The sequence below is a fragment of the Stegostoma tigrinum genome, chromosome 14 (genome assembly GCF_030684315.1).
Source record: "Stegostoma tigrinum isolate sSteTig4 chromosome 14, sSteTig4.hap1, whole genome shotgun sequence".
NCBI classification, from domain to species: Eukaryota; Metazoa; Chordata; class Chondrichthyes; order Orectolobiformes; family Stegostomatidae; genus Stegostoma; species Stegostoma tigrinum.
Window position 1 is genome coordinate 75,392,560 of NC_081367.1, and position 20,026 is coordinate 75,412,585.

At 38.8% G+C, this 20,026-nt stretch overlaps 1 protein-coding gene across 4 annotated transcripts in view; it reads left to right on the forward strand.

Moving 5' to 3' along the window:
* The window catches only part of rasa2 (RAS p21 protein activator 2), a 189,509-nt gene that overhangs the window by 147,211 nt on the left and 22,272 nt on the right, over positions 1-20,026 (forward strand). For all 4 annotated transcript variants that reach the window (XM_048541904.2, XM_048541905.2, XM_048541906.2 and 1 more), the window contains 7 exons: positions 1,712-1,786; positions 2,507-2,630; positions 11,817-11,923; positions 12,847-12,933; positions 13,020-13,097; positions 15,687-15,760; positions 15,850-15,959. In XM_048541904.2, the coding sequence (XP_048397861.1) occupies positions 1,712-1,786; positions 2,507-2,630; positions 11,817-11,923; positions 12,847-12,933; positions 13,020-13,097; positions 15,687-15,760; positions 15,850-15,959 (655 nt within the window). The remainder of the gene's footprint in view (positions 1-1,711; positions 1,787-2,506; positions 2,631-11,816; positions 11,924-12,846; positions 12,934-13,019; positions 13,098-15,686; positions 15,761-15,849; positions 15,960-20,026) is intronic.

Here is a 20,026-nt window from a genome sequence, read left to right on the forward strand (position 1 = left end):
CAACATGCAGTGGAAGAGAACATATTCCATTTGTTGACTTCCTGTGCAGTTACTTAGAATCAGGTTTTTAAAAGATAATCTTTCACTCGTAAATATTACTATCTTGATGACTGCTTCATCTCCATGCAACCACTCTGTGACATCATTTCTAAACAATATTGGGTTCTATTTTTGCACTCGCAATAACTCTCCCAGGTTCACCATCACCTCTTAACTCTTCCGTTCCTGGATTAATGTTGCTTGTCTGACATCCAGTAATGGGTGAGCTGAAATTTGCTCCAGTTGAGACTTAGTAAGATCAAATTTGTTGTCTTCGGTACATATTACCAACTCCCTTTCCTCGTCACTGGCTGCACCCTTGCTCCCTCACCACCTTTGAAACTGAGCCAAACTGTTGCAGTTTATTTGGCCCTGATCTTAATGCTGTATTGTCAATATCATCTATCTTGTACTAATACCTCAAATTTAAAATTCACGTTTAAATATTCAATTTTTTCCTTTGCTAAATTACTCCTAACCTCTGCAGTCTCATCCACTTCTGCAGTCCTCCCAAGGTTTCCACTTTTATCTATTTTTGGCGTCCCATGCATTCCAGATTTCCATCATTGAGAAATTATAGCACGTGGTTATCCGTTAATAAAGCTTTTAGTGATCCGGAGGTCATCGGTAAATGGAGTACACACATTGAAGTTCCATTGAAGTAACGTGACTGATTCCTGAGGAGCCAGAAATCCCCTCTGTGTCTGTAGGAGTGCCACAGACAGTGAAATTGCATCCTGTATAACAGGCCCTTGTGATAGAGATCTCCCAGTTTGAGTTTGCAAGCCATGATCCCAACTGATGGGTACCTCTAGACAAGTCAGATTTCAGAATGAAATCTGGCCTAATTGATCATATGTTTTGCTTTTCTGTTTTAATAATTAACGTGGCAATCATTCACCAAAGAAGTCACATGAGACTGCAGTTTCTTTAACAACAGAGCTTTCTTAGAAGACAGAAACAAAAATGAAAAACAAACAATCCAAGCCAACTAGATATAGAACACAGAAAAGTCTTATTGTTCAGATAAGCAAGTCTCACCCTGTATACCGACAGGAAAAGAGATGTAAAACCAGATAAATCATCCCTCTGTATTGGATCTTTAGGGTTGACTTTACTGTTTCTCCCTACTACTTTGCTGTCACCTATGAAGTTTCTTACATGAATACGCAAGACTGAGAGCTTAAACTTTTTCAGCTTTTACTAACGTGGAAATTTCTAACCAAACACTCAGTTTGGAAGTTTCACAAATTGAACTTTTATACCAAGGTACTTGTGCTTTCCCAAACTGTCCATTACTCCTTTCTAGAAGAGAATCCTAGATTTGCTTTTGATCTAGTCAAATCTCCTCCCAAACTGCTTAAAAGCTTGAAGCTGTAACCTATCACTGTGAAATCAGTTTTCCTTCAAAACTCCAGGTCCCTGCTTTCTGACGTACTGAAACGGGTCTACTGGAAGGGCTGTCTTACATGGGTTTTGTTTTGAACCCTTTAGAAAAATAACGCAAATGCCTTAATTTAAAATGCAGAGTTTAAATTTATATTTATTTGTACATGTAAAAGTCAGACACTGTTCATCAAATTTTAATAACATGCTTCATTGACTAATAAAATCTGTATCTGTTTTAGAATCCTCATTATCCTCACTTGAGATAATTGAAATTTTTTTTTAGATTTGTGACTCCTGTAAAACCTGTGAGATTGATCCTGTTAAGCTAAAGGAAGGCGATAATGTTGAGGTGAATAAGGTATGTGTATTCTCCAATAATTACTCAATATTTTTTAGTATATAATCCATACAGATGGGAATGATTGGTTTTATAATGTACCATAGAACAGTTTGAATAGATTATTTTACCAGACTCTTATAAACATAACATCATAGCATAAAGGCAAAATACCTCAGATGCTAGAAATCTGAAACACAGAATGCTGGAGAAACTCAGCAGGCAGCACCAGAGTTAATAGTCCAAGTCCAGTATGACCTTTCTTCAGAACTAATGGTTTAATGTGAAGGCACAGAAACAAAAACAAAGTTGCTGGCAAAGCTCAGCACGTCTGGCAGCATCTGTGGAGATAAAATGATTAAAGTTTTCAGTCTGTTGTGACTCTTGTTCATAACATTTTGACTCAATGTTAATTCTGTTTCTCTCTACACAGATGCTGCCAGACCTGCTGAGTTTCTGCAGCACAATGTTTTTATTTCAAACTTCTAGCCTCCACAGTGCTTTGCTTTTATATTTATTGTTGAATGATCCAGGTAAATGCTAGGTAATGTTGATGGTAAGAGCTTGAGAAGTGACTGCAGCTGGACAGGGTGAAAGCATGTCGTTGAAAGAATGGCAGAGAGTAATCGGTGGTGATAGTCAACAGATCTTCCTGATGTCTTTTCCATTACCCTTTCCATCAGTTGAGCTAGCATTCAAATGCAAATAGTAGCTTAATTCAGTGTATTTTCAAATTTGCAGGAGAACCTTCACCAGTATGTTGAAAGAGTATTCAATGTGATTGTCAAGTCCAGTATGAGTTGTCCCACATTAATGTGTGAGGTGTTTAATTCACTACAAAACTTGGCAAGGAAGCAGTTTCCAGGTAAGAGATAAAAATCATGATTCTAACAAGTTGTTTCTTCCCACAAAAACGTTTTTGTGAAACCAAATGTTGTAGCTTCAAACTAAAAGTGAACTCCAAGCTGTATTTGGAATTTGGTCACCGATCAGTCCTAAATTCAGTGAATGGTTGAACAGGTTTGAGGGGCTAAATGGCCTTACTCCCTGTACCCAAGTTCCTAAAAGTATGCTGTGTTGTATCTGCCTTTTATTATTAGAGTTAGCATGGAAACAGATCTACAGCCCAACTAGTCCATGCCAACCATAATGCCAAAACCCAACTAGTCCCACTTGCTAGCGTCAGGCCTATATCCCCCCAACAAAACTTACCTATTCATGAATATATCCAAATGTCTTTTAAATGTTGTAACTGTTCCTGGATCCTCTGGCAGTTCATTCCACATTCAAACCACTCTCCATGTAAAAAAAGTGGCCCCTCGTCCTCTTTAAATCTTTCTCCTCTCACCCTAAAAATATGCCATGCCACCCCCCCCACCCCGAACTCCTTCACGCTAGGGAAAAGATCTGTTACATCTCATATCTTTCAATGAGAGTCTGACTTATGGGAGGAGACTCAAAATATGCCTTTTATTGGTATGGTACTGATACTGCATACAGCACAGAAAAGGCACAAAGGCACGATGACACAGGAAAAAGAACAGGACCAAATATCGAATAATTAGAAAATCAAAATTCAGAAAGTCATGAAAATAACAAGAATATCACAGCCTTAAAATTTTTGTCCTTATAACTATATCATAAAAAAGAGAAAGAAAATGATAGAGATATTTGTGGTTGCCATTAACTCTTTGTTATCTGGTTTGAATCCTTTTATGAACTATAAAATCTGGTTTTATAATTATTGCTTAATAATGTGAGATCTAGAATTATTTCAAGTGGCAGTTGTTTTATCTATGGCTTATAGAATGTTCTTCAAATACGTGTACTTGCTATGACTGTTCCATTGTTCAAATATTTTTACCTTGAAAACATTAATTTTATTATGTGATAGTTTTAGTTGACTGACAAAATGCTATTGTCAGCAATATTTGTGAGCAGCTATCCTTTGCTATTCAGTGACTGGCAAACTGTTGCCCATCTTATGCTACTTGGTGAAAGTTAGCCCTATCAGGATCCTTGTCATTCACCTTAACAATTGCCCCTCCTGAGTTTATAGCCCCTATAAGGTCAACCCTCAATCTCCTATGCCCCAGTGAAAAACGTTGCAGCATATGCAGCCTATCTTTATATCTCAAACCTTCCATTCCCGGCAACACGCTGGCAAATTCTTTGAGTCCAGTCCAATTTAATAATACCCTTCCTATAACACAGCACTCCAGAAGAGGTCTCACCAACACCCTGTACAACCTCAACATGACATCCCAGCTACCATACTCAATGGTCTGAGCAATGAAGGCAAGCATGCTAAATGCTGCCTTAACTACCCTGTCTACATGTGACACAAATTTCAATGAGATATGTACCCGAATCCATAGATTGGTCTCCTTTGTTCTACATCATTACTCAGAGCCCTACCATTAATTGTATAAATCCTGCCCTTGTTTATTTTACCAAAATGCAATAGCTCGCATTTATCCAAATTAAATTGTCTGCCACTTCTAAACCCATTGACCCAATTGATTAATATCTCTTTGTAATCTTAGATAACGTTCTTCACTGTACACTATCCATCAATTTTGATGTCATGCGCAAACTTACTAACAATGTCTCCTAAACACTCCTCCAATTTTTTTATATAAATGACAAACAAAAGTGGACTGATCCCTGTGGAACACTGGTCACACGCCTCCAGTCTGAAAAGCCACCACCATCCTCTGTCTCCTAATTCCAAGCCAATTTTGTATCCAATTGGCAAGCTCTCCCTGTATCCCATGTGATCTAATTTTATTAATTAGTCCAATGGTACCTTGTCAAAGACTTTAGTAAAGTCCACGTAAACCATGTCTACCACTCTGGCCCCTCAGATTTTTTGGTTATTTCCTCAAAAAGTCAGTCAAATTTGAGAGACACTATTTCCCTCAGAAGAAACCATGCTGACTGCACTTAATCAGTCCTAGCCTTTCCAAATTAAGTAAATCTTTATCTTTCAGAATCACTTCCAATGTCAGACTCCCAAGTCTGTAACTTCCAGGTTTCTCCTTACAGCATTCCGTAAAGAATGGCACAAGGTTGACCACCTTCCAGTCCTCCGGCACCCCAATCATTGTTATTGGTGATACCAATATCTTTGCTAGGGGTCCTGCAATTTCTTCTCTAATTCCTCACAGTGTGATCAGGGACTGAAGATTTAACCACCTTTCATGTTTTCTAAAACCTCCAGCACTTCCTCTTCTGTAATGTGATCGTTTTCAAAACATCGATTTCTCTGAGTCCTGAGCCTTTGTTTCTTTCAACAGTAAAAACTAATGCGGAATATTCTATTACTATCTCTCTCATCTCCTGAGATTCAAATATATAGATGACCTTGTTGATCTCAAAGAGGCCTTATTCAGTCCCTAGTTGCTCTTTTTCTTTTCATGTACTTGTATAATCTCTTTGGGTTATCTTTAGCTTTATTGACCAAGGTCATTTCACAGCCCCTTTGCCCTCCTGATTTCCCTCTTAAGAATGTCCCTACATACTTTATAATCTTCAAGAGATTCATTTGATCCTAGTTGTCTGTATCTAACATGACTGTTTCTTATTCTTGACCAGAACCTCAAACTTTTTATTCATCCAATGTTCCCTAATCTTAGCAGCCTTATCTTTCACTCTTACATGAATATAACGCCTGTGAACTATCGTTATCACACTTTTGAAAGCCTCTCACTTCTCAGTCGTCTCTTTACCTGCGTACAGACTACTTCAATAACTTATGAAAGTTCCTTCGTGCCATTAAAGTACTTAATCAAAGTAAGGTAAATTACTTTACTTTAAAATTAATAGTTTTATGATCAGTAGTCCAAAAGTGTTCACCTAATAACACTGCAGTCACTTGCCCTGCCTTATTTCTCAAGGTAATGATAGACATATTAGAGTAGTATTTTCACAATGTCCTTCTGCATCCAAGGTTTTTTGTTCTTTTGAGCTGTTAAGTCTTGTAAAGTGAAGCCTAACTGGACTTAGGTAACTAACTTAGACTTAACTAGTTAAACTGCAGTGGTTCATGAAGGCTGCTGACCACCACCACCTTGAGGGCAATAAATGCTGGCCAACCAGTGAAGCTCACATCCCACAAACACATAAAAATAAGCTGAAAATCAGACTCATGTGAGCATATATTAAAGCACATGAATTAGGAGGAGGGGTAGGCTATTCGGTCCACAAGCTTGTTCCACCACCCCCAATTCCTTTTCATTCTTTGCTTATCAAGAATCATATCTGCCTCCAACTTTAAAAATATTCAAAGGCTCTGTTTCTACCATGTTTTGTGGAAGATCGTACTAAACTCTTGCAGTCCTCTCAAAATTTGTTTCCTCTCATCTCATGATCTTGTTTGCTTTGTCTACAGCAGACTTGATTATTCAATGATGATTTTTAGTGGCTAATCGATGCAAACATATGTGAAATCAGCATGCTTGGACCCACAAGGTCCCATACTGAATTTCACAAGTTCTGGTGAGCATCCACTTGTGGCTCAGTTCCTTGTTAATAATAAAGTGACAGTGACAGTGACAGGGAAGTTATCCTTGCCAATTTTGGAATGTCTTTTAAGGTGAAATCATTCAACATTGAATGTAGTTTTGCTCAACATTTATTTGAGTGAGCAGCATCTTGTGTACTTTAATTTCATTCTGCTTTTGCTGAAGCCCTAATTAAACCCCAGCAGTCTTGATAAATACTATCATCAAGAAGATGGGAATCATTTTTCATTTTTCTGTTGCATTACATTTGAACAAGTTGAAACAATTTATGCCCACTGCTTTAAATATCCAAAAGACCCCGCTTTTAGGTCTTTGCATTTTGACGTGTACTTTGAAGGACATCCTGTCTGGTTTCTCCGTTCACTACAGAGGCAGTAACTAAGCGGTAATATTTGCTGCTTAACTGATTTACAAAGAGCTCCAGGATCTAGATGTCATTCCCTGTATCTTTTTAAAAGTTATCAGTTTGTGAGATTTGAATGCAGCATTATCCTCCCAGGCCTACTACAGCACCATGTGAGAGAGAGTGCAGTCTGCAGTTGGTTTTTTTTAAAGCAGATGACTGAAACCAACATTTTCTAAGGGCAGCATGATTATTCTGGAAAGGGAACTGCAACAGAAGAATGAAGCAATGCTACAAAAAATGTAGTTTTATTTTTTCATGAGGTGTGGGCATCACTAGCTGAGCCAGCATTTGCTCATTCCCAATTCCAGATGGTAGATGTCACTGGTTTGGAACGTACTATATTAGAAGGCTTGTGGAGCTGTTGCTGTGAATTTTGTAAATGGTGTGTACTGCTACCACTGTGCATTGGTGGTGAAAGAAGTGAATGTTGACGATGGTGGATGGTGCAGGCGATGCCAGATTTTGTGCAGCCATGAGCAAATATCCCCACTTCTGTCCTTCTGCAGATAGGAAGGCTATTGACGAAGCAATCATGGCTCTCTTCCCATGTAGTACAAAATGTAGCAATATTTCATTACTGCACTTGCTAAGAAGCCAGCTTGAGTCAATTTTTTGTACATAGTCTTCATGCATTTGTTATGGTTATTAGCCACTTGATGGCAGTGTAGTCATTTGAAAAACTTCATATGATTAGTCATGTTTTCCAGTATCATTGATTCTGGTATTTGTAATCTAGAATGTTTCCCTTCTGTGTTTTGAACTGTAATCCTTTGATATACACTGCTACATGACACATTGAACGATCTGCAGTGCAGAATCTAAACTGACTGAAATAAAACCTAGAACTGCAGATGCTGAAGATCTGAAACAAAAACAGAATTGTGCTGGTGAAACTCAGCAGGTCTGGCAACATCTGTGGAGAAAGAGTTAACGTTTTGAGTCTGGTGACCCTTGTTTAGAATCTCATTCTGAAGAAGAATCACTAAACTGTAAGCGTTAATTCTGTGCTGTCTGTCCACAGATGCTACCAGACCTGAATTTCTCCAGCAAATTCTGATTCTGGGCCCAAGTGATTTGTTCAGATGAACTATACAAGAGGTTTGGAAGTTTCTGCATTACCAAGTTTAATTTACACACAATGTTTTGTCTGTTTCTGCAGATGCCATTCCTTTCATAAGTTGTAAAGACTTGTGATTGTTGGAGTACATCAAAGCAGGCTAAATTTCTGAGCTGAGATACATCAAAATGACTGAGTTCAGCCAAATTCATTGAGTTTGAGGAAAGAAACAATTTGTAATTGGGGTGAGGACTACGTTAAATGGAATTTAGAAGAATGAGGGAGGGATCTTATAGAAACACATCTGGTTCTTGCCGACACCATACTTGAGCAGGGAGGTGGTTTCTGTAATGTTTCTCCTCCTCCCCTCTGTGTCACACATCAAGCAGGCCTTGGACAGACGTGAATACTGAAACAGTTTGGGATTCAAAGGAAACAAATGCTGTTCAATTTTTTAAAAAATTAACAGACAGGGACCGGATGAGTGGCTCAGGGTCCTTGTGTATGAAGTTGACATGAAGGTCAGAATATTGCAGGGAGTTTCATCAGGCAGGTGGCACCACAGGGTCAAAGGTCAGCAGCAGGAGATCAGATTATCGCAGGATTTTCATCAAGTAACACCAGAGATCACAACAAGGGGCTCAGGGGTCAGTACAAGGCAGCATCTGTGGGTTAGAGATCAGCATAAGGCAACATCAGGGTTCAGCGCCAGGAGGTCAAACTATTGCAGAGACTTTTGGGGTCAACACAGAGGCCATGGGCCAGCACCAAGCCACATTGGGAGGTTAGAGGTCAGCACCAGCCAGTAGTTGGGAATCAAGTGTCAGCACTAGGAGGTCAGTTTTGCAGAGAATTTGATCAGGCAGCAGCTGAGGATCAAAGGTCAGCACCAAGGGGTCAGAGTATTGCAGTGAGGTTCATCAGGTAGCACCAGGGAGCAGGGGTCAGTGCTAGGCAACAACTAGGAGGTCAAAGATCAATGCCAGTTTGCCAATGCGTTTGTGTCCTGCATGGAGTGGGACACCCAAAAGATGAGCCTGTCTTGTCTTTACACGCAAGCCAGGAATCATCAGCTTTACTTTTAATTGGAGTCTGTATTCGTTGCTCACCATTCTAAAGTCAAAATAAATGATTGAGTCACTTAACTCAATGTGACTCGCTTTCTTTTCAGTTCACCCTTGCATCTGATTCAGAAGGATTCAGGTTCAAATCCCACACCACAAGACATTGGTTGGGTCACTCTTGGAATACCTTGTTTAGTTCTGGTTTCCCTGCTACGGAAAGGATGTTGTAAAACTTGGAAGGGTTCAGAAAAGATTTATAAGGACATTGCCAGGGTTGGAGGCAGAGGCGGAATAGGCTGGAGCTATTTTCCCTGGAACATTGAAAGCTGAGGGATGACCTTATAGAGGTTTATAAAATCGAGGGGCACGGATAGGGTGAATAGCCAAAGCGTTTCTCCCAAGGTGGGAGAATCCAAAAGTAGAGGGCATAGGTTTAAGGTGAGAGGGGAAGGATTTAAAAGGGACCTAAGGGGCAGCTGCTTCATGCAGAGGGTGGTGCATGTATGGAATGAGCTGCCAAAGGAAGTGGTGGAGGCTGGTGCAATTACAACATTTAAAAGACAGCTGGATGGGGACACACGAATAGGAAGGGTTTAAGAGTGTTATGGACCAAATGTTGGGCAATGGGACTGGATTAATTTTGCATATCTGGTTGGCATGGATGTATTGGACCAGAGGGCCTGTTTCCATAATGTACATATCTATAAAATTATGAAAGGAATGGTAAGATAGATGTAGTGAGGTTGTTTCCACAGGCAGGTGAAACTTGAATTAGGGAGCATTTCCTCAAAATTAGAGGGAGCAGATTTAGAACGGAGTTGAGGAAGAATTTCTTCACCCAGAGAGTTGAGTCTGTAGAATTCCATCCAGTGAAGTAGTTAAGGCTATCTCATTGGATGTTTTAAGGCAAACATAGATTTTTGAACAGCAAAGGAATTAAGGGTTATGGTGAACGGGTGGGTAAGTGGAGTTGAGTCCACGAAAAGATCAGCCATAATTTTATTAAATGGCAGAGCAGGCTTGATGGGCCAAATAGCCTACTCCTGTTTCTCTTTCTTACATTCTTTTGTTCAAACACCTTTCATAACCTCAGAATCAACACAAAGCATTTAAACTGGGTGAGTACAGAAATTTGAACCAATTAGTCCCAGAAGTTTCAAAGTTTGTTGTTGTAAATAGTAAAGAATAACAAAATCTGAGCACTCTTTCCTCTATGCATTTTGACTTTCTTTCCTTGACTTCCCACCAGTAATCCTAATTATGTTGAGTTTATTGACTCTTCTTTGTCCTCCTAACCATTGGTTGTCAAAGAACTTAAAAAAAATTCACGATAACAAAGTGCGGGGCTGGATGAACATAGCAGGCCAAGCAGCATTTTAGGAGCACAAAAGCTGACGTTTCAGGTCTAGACCTTTTTTCAACACACAAAGTATGTGGAGAAGTTGCAAACTTGCTGCATCAGGTTTAAGTTAGGCATATAGCAATGCAGGTTTAATTTTAGGACATCAAGCATGGATTTATTAAGGACAAGTGGTGTCGGATAAATTGTGTCTGATAGGTTAGCATTTTCACTAACGGAAAAATCACCGAAGTTACCAAGTAAGAAGAGTCCATTCAAAGTAGCAGATCTACCAGTACTATATCTTCATCTTGTCTCTTGTTGTCATGCAGTACTTTATGCATATTAATGGACATCATTTGGAGCAATTGCTCATTTATGAAATCTTTAATAGATGCTTATCAAAAAAGTGAAGCTCCTTTTAATAATCCAGAAGAATTCTAAAGGCTTTAGAGAGAGGGCATTAATTATTTGCAAGCCTGAAGTCCATTTTCCCTGGCACCAAAACAGAAATTGCTGGAAAAGGTCAGCTGGACTGTGAACATATGTGGAGACGAATCAGAGTTAATGATTTCAGTTCAGTGATTCTTCCTCAAAACTCTGAGGTAGCCGAACAGCTTGTCGGTGTGATTCTTTGGTCAAAAGCCATTAGATCTCTGAAAAAAAGGTGTTATCTTTTAACCAAGCAGTAAAAACAAACCACCGCAAACTTGAAGAAAAAAGAACTATTTATTTCCCCTAAACAGTCACTGTGGCTTTTAGCCAAAAGTCAGATACTTTTTATGGTGCGAATCTGTCACTGCATCCTGCAAGCCAGTGAGAGCACCTGGAGGAGGAAAACTGAGGAGCAGCATGGCTGGGCAAACCAAAAGGACCATCACTATGGACAGGGAACACTGAGCTATCTTTCCAGCCTTTGCCTCTAACCGTGGCACCAATTTCTTTGTCAGTCTGCATGTTTTTGTAGAGAGATTTTATAAAGCGGTTAGAATTTTAACGAGTAAAATTACATGTTAATGGTTCATAATTGTTTACCTTAGCCAGCATCATCTTATTTTATCAAAATTCTTACTGGGTACAGAATCTCTTTTTGTATACTTTCAGCTCAGATCTAAAATATAGCAAGTTGGGGAATTTCCCATAATTTTATGAAATCTTTAATTTTTGTGATGACTGAACTTGATTTCCAGCACTACCCAAGTGAGTTGTAACAATCCCAAACGAGAATGTGCATCACATATTGAACCCCCTTTTTTACACACTGCCAAACTGGGGCATGGTCCTACCCTTTTTTAAAAAAAACCCAGCAGGGAGCAAACATGGTTAACATTGAACTTGACATCCTTGGATATATTTTCTTTTGGCAAGAGAGATAGCAAGATCTGCTGATTCTGGAGTCAGAGTCAATACAGTATGGGACTGGAGGAACACAGGAGGTCAGGAGCAGGAAAGTCAACGTTTCAGGTTTCTACCCTCCTTCAGTTCTGATGAAGGGTGTAAACCCGAAACATCAGCTTTCCTGCTCCACTGCTGCTGACCTGTTTTCTTCCAACTCCACACTGTATTGACATAAATATATTGATGCAGTTTAGAAACAAAAAATACATTAAACATTCAGCATACTGTTAATTCCAATTGTTTACTAATCTCTCTTTCCAGACGATCCCCATGTGAAATACTCTGCTGTAAGCAGTTTTGTTTTCCTTCGATTCTTCGCAGTTGCAGTGGTCTCCCCTCACAGTTTCCATCTTCGACACCATCATCCAGTAAGTTGTGTAATCATTGGTGAGAGTAGTTTTGAACAAAAGAATTGAAAACCCAGAACCTGGCATAGTATGAAATGAACTGACTTGATTTGAGGTTTATTTGATAAGGCAGGCATTGATGGAGCAACCTGTAATGAGGCAAGGCTAGTAGGCACAGCTAATAATGGTGATACACCCAATATCTTGTATACAAGAAATGTCCAGCAAAAATTGAGTGATGAGAAATTGATTTAGGAGTCATATATGATAAATGCTGCCTGACTGGATTTCTTCCATTATTTTCTGTTATTATTCTAAAGTTTTTTTTGAGTATTCACTTATTTAATTTGAAGCAAATTGAATTGAGTTTTCATACGGGCAATCTTGAATGAGACATAAAATATACCTACCTAAAAGAAGGAAATATTATATTCACTTAAATTGATTAAATAGGACAATGAAAATAGAAATGAGGCAAAACAGTGAAGAAAAATAAAGTGGTGAAAAATCTACTTAAATCAGATGTTAGAAATGCATAATACATCCAGAACAATTGTCTGGTCAGGGTAGTAGGTGTTAAGAGATTGAAATTGCAGCAATATTTAAAATAGATTAGAAACTAATAGTGCATTGAAATAGACATTTGGTGTGCCTGTAGTTGTAAATACTGTGTCTTGCACTGGAATATCCCCGGTGGTAGGTTAACAAGCCAGCTGACCCAACTTTGAGAATGGCATCTATGTGGATTTCGCATTTACTTTAACACTTATTTGTGTTAATAAAGTCGTTTGGGCCTTTGGTGGGAATCAGGCTTCAATCCTGAACTGAAAATGCTGGTGGTGTCGGAGAGTTATATTTATGTTTTAGTATGGAAAAAGTTGTCAGTGAAGTCAGTTGCTCTGTTCAATTTGTCTGTCTTTCTTGCACCTCTTGTTTCATTCTAGGATGCTCAGACAACTCGAGTGTTGACCTTAATTTCCAAAACAATCCAAACCTTGGGAAGCTGGGGCAGTTTATCCAAAAACAAACTGGTCAGAATCATCTCGACGATTTTTCAAAAATTTACATTTTATTGTTTCATTTCTGTGTACTAATTTTGCTTTATTTTGAATCGCAGTCAAGTTTCAAGGAGTCCTATATGTGTGATTTTTTTAAACTGTTTCAAGAAGAAAAATGCATTGAGTCAGTTAAAAAGGTAAGCTTGATTTAACGTTTTGATATCAATTAATGTATTGGAGAGGGATTTTAAAGAGGAGTTGGAGTCCTGCATTCAGTAGCACAAAGCAGCCTTTATTCGGAACTCCATTACCGCATGTGTGAGAGAGGTCAGTGACAGTTCTGAATCTAGCTTTCATATGGGGCCCAGTTGTCCTCTGAATCACAGCTCAGATCAGAGGGCGGTGACATTCTATCTGTCCCAGTAAAGCACAGGTTATGTATACTTGCCCTGTTTCAATGGTTACATGCAATGTTGATATCAGTGCTTGCCACGTACTCTCTGATCGACACATCCAATCTTGTGAATAAGACTCTGGCATTTTGTTGTCTGGCTGTGAAGGCCATGATTTTGAGAGATATGAAATGCTACGTCAGCTAAAATTTTCTTCAATTACCTGTCAATTAAAAAGAAAACCTCCTAAAAGCCATTTTATCATATTCATCCATGGGTAACGCCAACAAAATGAATGTTGACTCTACAACCAGAGAATTTTAGGAGCTACACTTCTTCCATGTTTTAGCTTGAAGTGATATTATGTTGCCAGTATTGCCAACACTGTATTTTAATGGCCCAGATACACTGTTGCTGGATAGTCCTTCTGCAGCATAAGTTGGAGTGCACATCAGGACCATGTAGAGTTTTCTACACAACTGACTGTGAGGGAATTTCCCAGAAAATTGAAAATTCCAATGGGCAACTCAGCCACATCCTGAACCCACTGAAGAAAAGCCCCTTAAAATTGGAGAATGCAGAGGTTTTGAGATGTGCTGTCAAACTGGGGATTTGGGACTTTCAAATGTTAACTCCTAAAGTAAAGTAACAAATTTATTTCCTTGGAAACAAATTCTTTTGACCTGGAATACTGCTGCTACGCTTAATTTATTTCTCCTCAGTTTCATCTGATGAGCACATTCAGGCAGGCCAGATGCTAAAAGAATCACTCACAGGTAATTTTAAAGAAGATTGCTGGCAATTGAATCTATACCAATAGTAATCAGAATTTCTGTGGCCATTATATTGAAATGAGAGAGTAATAAAGATTAGATTGTACTCTACTTGGAAAATGTTTCATTATTGTGATCTTGCAGTTCTGGGAAATTGGACATAAAAACATACTGAATTATTGGCTTTTCATTCGTAATATAACTGCATCCAAAATACCTTATGATTTTTGTTTGTTTTTGCTGTTTGTTTCATTAATGGGATGTGGACATTAGTGGCTCAGTCAGCATTTATTTCCCATCTCTAAATACCCTGGTGAAGGCAGCAGTGAGCTACCTTTCTTTTCCTTTATTCATTCACGGGTTGAGGGCTTTGCTGGCTAGGCAGCATTTATTACCCATCACTAATTGCCCAGAGGGCAGTTAAGAATCACCACATTGCTGAGAGTGTGGAGTCACATGTAGGCCAGACCAGGTAAGGATGGCAGTTTCCATTCCTAAAGGACATTAGTGAACGAGATGGGTTTTTCCAACAATCGACAATGGATTTATGGTCATCTCTCTATTCTTAATTCCAGTTATTTATTGAATTCAAATTCCACCACCCTGGTCCCCAGAACGTTATTTGAGTCTCTGGATTAACAGTCGAACAATAATGCCACTAGGCAATCGCCTCCCCAAAAACCTTGAACCATTGCAATCCTGGTTACTGTAGATGGGCTGAGTATTTATTAATGACTAATACAGCTTACGGAAGATTAATTTATTTTAATGTAAACACTTCATCTTCCACAATTTGATTTAATAGTAGGGAAATTTTGGAGCATTTTGCTTTTAGCAAGGCTACCCATTTTTTATATCTTCTGTATTGTCTTTGAGAAGTTGGTGGTGAGCCTCTCAAATACCACTGAGCGGCTTGCCGAGTTATTTCATAAGGTCATTGTGAGTTGGACTAAGGAGTTGGAGTAGCATGTGAGCCAGACAAAGTAAGGATGGCAGATCTCCTTTCCGAAAAGAACATTAATGAACCCAACAGATCTTTAGGACAATCCGATAGTTTAATTTTGATATGTGTGCATATGAGTAAGGAGCAGGAGTAAATCCTTGAGCCTGTTTAATCATAGCTGATGCAATTGCAAACTCAAATCCACATTCCTACCAACCATCAATAACATTTCACCCTCTTCCTCAAGAATCTATCCACTTCTGACTTAAATATTGAAGAACTCTACTTCCACCACTTCCCATCATTTCTGATATTTTGGTTCATTTAATAATTGAGTTATGATTCCCAGCTGCCAGAGTATAACTTGAATTCCTATTACCCTCTAGCATGTCAATGCTCACCTCCAGTAAACCTGGATTGCTAGTCTAGTAATGTAAACACAATACTCCCTTATTCCTATGTGTTGAGCTGTGTAGTAAATTTGAGTTTCCAACTGTCCATAGTTTGAAAATTTTTCCAAACAAGTAATACTTGATCTGAAACTTTAACTCTATTTCTTTCTTCATAAATGTTGCCAGATCTGTTGAGTTTATGCAGCGTTTTGTTTCTCTTTCGGATGTCCAGCATCTGCAGCATTTTATACTTGTTGAAATTTGTAATGTGTGTTTTTGTTTTTAGTTTATAGATGAAATATCTTCTGCAGAAAGTAAAGAGCCCACTGGTGTAGATCAACTAGTAATCCTTAAAGAAGGGTAAGAGTGCAATCAAAAAAGAATTGTAATGCTAGATGTCATGGCTATTTGAAACTACAGAACCAAAAAATATTATTTCTCCTTTGTAGAGAAGTCGTTAAAAGAGCTCAGGGAAGAAATCGGCTCCGTAAAGTGCATAATTTTAAGAAGCGATGGCTCCGTTTGACCAACAGAGAGATCTCTTATCACAAACAATCAGGTACACCAGTTCAACCTGTTTCCAGCATTGGCAGTTGCAAGTGTTCATGTTATGTGCTAGCCTGAAATTGAATTGATGAATAAAGAGTACAAGCTTTTGCTTCACTTCAATGTTTTAAACAGACTTCATAGTTAAGCTTTTTTTTAAAACTTGGAGGTGAGTTAACAATGTCACAGAAGCAGGAAAGTTGATGTTTCGGGTCTGGATCCTTCTGAAGAAGGGTCCAGACCCGAAATGTCAGCTTTCCTGCTCCTCTGATGCTGCTTGGCCTGCTGTGTTCATCCAGCTCTACACTTTGTTATCTCAGATTCTACAGCATCTGCAGTTCCTACTATCACTCTGAGTTAACAATGACCTGATTTGAATAAAGTTTAAAGTACATTTGCAGAATAATTTTAAAGTACATTCAAACTGATGGCTTCCAGATCTAGTCTGTGCCACCCAGAATGGAATTTGATGAGGAGGAGTTAGATGCTGTGTAAACGTTCTAGCCTAATTCGCCAAAGAAGCTCCATTGACACAAATTTGGAACGATGCCATTTGTGCATGGTATCTGATGTGGAAAGTACACAGGATAAAGAGGAACATAGAACATTACAGGAAGGAGGTAATCACAGAATGGAGGCTTGGAGTGATGCCTTTACTGCTCTGAATTTCATCCATAATGTGGCAGATGATACTAAATTAGGAGAGACAACTAAATTCTGTACAAGAAAGCAGGAAATTTAACAAAAACATAAATTAAGTGAAAGGGCAAAGTTTTGGCAGATGGAGTTTGAAATAAGAAGTGTAAGATCATATGCTTTGAATCTGATGCAAATTGGTATATTTCCTTAATGGTAGAAATCAGCAAGTGTGGAGCAGCAAAGGTAATTGATGCCGTGGAGACAATTCAACAATTGCATGAGTGGGTAAGAAATAAGAGCAGGGTTAGGTTGTTTGGCCTCTCAAGTCTGCCCTGCCCTTCAATAAAGTTTTGGCAGATCCACCTTTGACCTCAACTGCATTTTTATACCAGTTCATCCTAGCTCTCAACTCCCTAATATAGCTAAAATACTGCCACCTCCTTTTTAAATGCTTCCATTGACCTAGTTTCTCTGGGGTAAAGAATTCCAGGTGTACACTATCCTCTGGGAAAAGAAATTCCTTCATAACTGAGTTTTAAATGAAAATCCTCTTTATATTGTAACTCTGTCCCGTAGTCCAGCGTTCCACCACTAGTGGAAACAACTTCTCAACATCTACCCTTTCAGGCCCCCTCAGAATCTTGTATGTTTCAATAAGATCACCCCTCATTCTTCCAAACTTGGCTGAACGAAGGTCTAACCTGTTTTAGCTGTCTTCAATAAGTCAGCTCCTTCACCTTAGGAATCAGCTGGTGAATCTCTTCTGAACTGCCAATACCAGTAGATCTTTTCTTAAATACAGGGACTAAATCTGTACACAGTCCTGTGGGTGTGATGTCACTTATACTTTGTACATTTATAATAATCTCAATCCCATCGCAATAAATGTCAGAATTCTATTTGCCTCCTTAATGACTTGCTGCGTCTACATACTAATTTTTGTGCATCATGCACAAAAGCACCCAGGCTCCTCAGTGCTGCACTTTTTACATTTTTGGTTCTGCCTACCAAAGTGCACTAACTCCCACCTCTATTAAAGTCTATCTGCCAGGTCTGTTCCCACTCTGTCAACATATCTCTATCTCTTTCTCATCACAGCCTGTCCTCCCATTCACTTTTGTAGTGTTAGCAAATTGGGGCACATTACACTCTGCCCCTCCAAGTCATCAATATAGATCATAAAGAGCTGAGGTCCTAGGTGGGAGGCCGGAGCCTAGGATTGGCAGCAAGAACATGCCGGTGGAGTGAGTGGGTGAGTAAGATAGAGTGAGAGAAATTATAGCAATAATAAAGATAACAATAATAGAGTGAGAGAAAGACAGTAATAATCAGGAGATATCACAGCAATAAATAATAGCGAGAAACCATTGTAATAGTAATAATAGAGAGGGAGAGAGACAGAAATCATAGTAATAGAGAAAGGGAGAGAGCAAGATAATTGAGAGAGAGAAATCAGTGATAGAGATAATAGAGAAGTGAGATATTATAGAAATAAAGATAATAGAGCAAGAGAGAAATCATAGTAATAGAGAAAGGGAGAGAGCAAGATAATTGAGAGAGAGAAATCAGTGATAGAGATAATAGAGAAGTGAGATATTATAGAAATAAAGATAATAGAGCAAGAGAGAAATCATAGTAATAGAGAAAGGGAGAGAGCAAGATAATTGAGAGAGAGAAATCAGTGATAGAGATAATACAGAAGTGAGATATTATAGAAATAAAGATAATAGAGCAAGAGAGAAATCATAGTAATAGAGAGAGTTCTATAGTCATTAGCAAGGTGGAGAAATAACGGTAGTGACAAAGATCAAAATAAAGGAGAGAAATCAGTCAGAGCCAATAATAGTGAATAGCGAGAGATATAGCTAACAATAATGATAGAGGGACAGATAATAGAAACAGTAAAAATAGTGAATAGCGAGAGATATAGCTAACAATAATGATAGAGGGACAGATAGTAGAAACAGTAATAATAGTGAATAGCGAGAGATATAGCTAACAATAATGATAGAGGGACAGATAATAGAAACAGTAAAAATAGTGAATAGCGAGAGATATAGCTAACAATAATGATAGAGGGACAGATAATAGAAACAGTAAAAATAGTGAATAGCGAGAGATATAGCTAACAATAATGATAGAGGGACAGATAATAGAAACAGTAAAAATAGTGAATAGCGAGAGATATAGCTAACAATAATGATAGAGGGACAGATAATAGAAACAGTAAAAATAGTGAATAGCGAGAGATATAGCTAACAATAATGATAGAGGGACAGATAATAGAAACAGTAAAAATAGTGAATAGCGAGAGATATAGCTAACAATAATGATAGAGGGACAGATAATAGAAACAGTAAAAATAGTGAATAGCGAGAGATATAGCTAACAATAATGATAGAGGGACAGATAATAGAAACAGTAAAAATAGTGAATAGCGAGAGATATAGCTAACAATAATGATAGAGGGACAGATAATAGAAACAGTAAAAATAGTGAATAGCGAGAGATATAGCTAACAATAATGATAGAGGGACAGATAATAGAAACAGTAAAAATAGTGAATAGCGAGAGATATAGCTAACAATAATGATAGAGGGACAGATAATAGAAACAGTAAAAATAGTGAATAGCGAGATATTACAGAGGGCGAGAGAGACATTAATAATGAATAAAGTGAGATAGTTGAGGGGTAGTAATAACGGTGAATAAAGTGAGAGTGAAAGAAAATTCTGAGCAATAGGGAGGGAGAGAATCTGAATCCCTTCAGTGTGGAAACAGGCCCTTTGGCCCAACAAGTCCACGCCGAACCTTGGAGCATCCCACCCAGACCCATCCCCCTATAACCCACCTAATCTACACCTCCCTGAACACTATGGGCAATTTAGCATGGCCAATCCACCTATCCTGCACCTCTTTGGACTGTGGGAGGAAACCGGAGCGCTCGGAGGAAACCCACGCAGACAATGGGAAGGTGTGCCAACTCCACACAGACAGTCGCCCGAGGTTGGAAGTGAACCCGGGTCCCTGGTGCTGTGAGGCAACAAGCAGTGCCGTCCCTATGGAGAGCGAGCGAGAGGGAGAGGGAGAATAGAGAATACTGAATAGAGTGAAAAAGAGAAGATACCAAAATTATTGAATGAGGAGAGAGAAATACCAAATAGACAAAGAATCCGGGAGAGCGAATTCTGCAGAGGGAGTAAGAGAAAATCTGCGATAGAGAATCCTGAATAGAGAGAACATAAAACATTACAGCACAGAACAGGCCCTTCGGCCCTCTGTTTTGCCGACCTGTCATACCGATCTGAAGCCCATCTAACCTACACTATTCCATGTACGTCCATGTGCTCATCCAATGATGACTTAAATGTACCTAAAGTTGGCGAATCTACTACCGTTGCAGGCAACACGTTCCATTCCCTTACTACTCTCTGAGTAAAG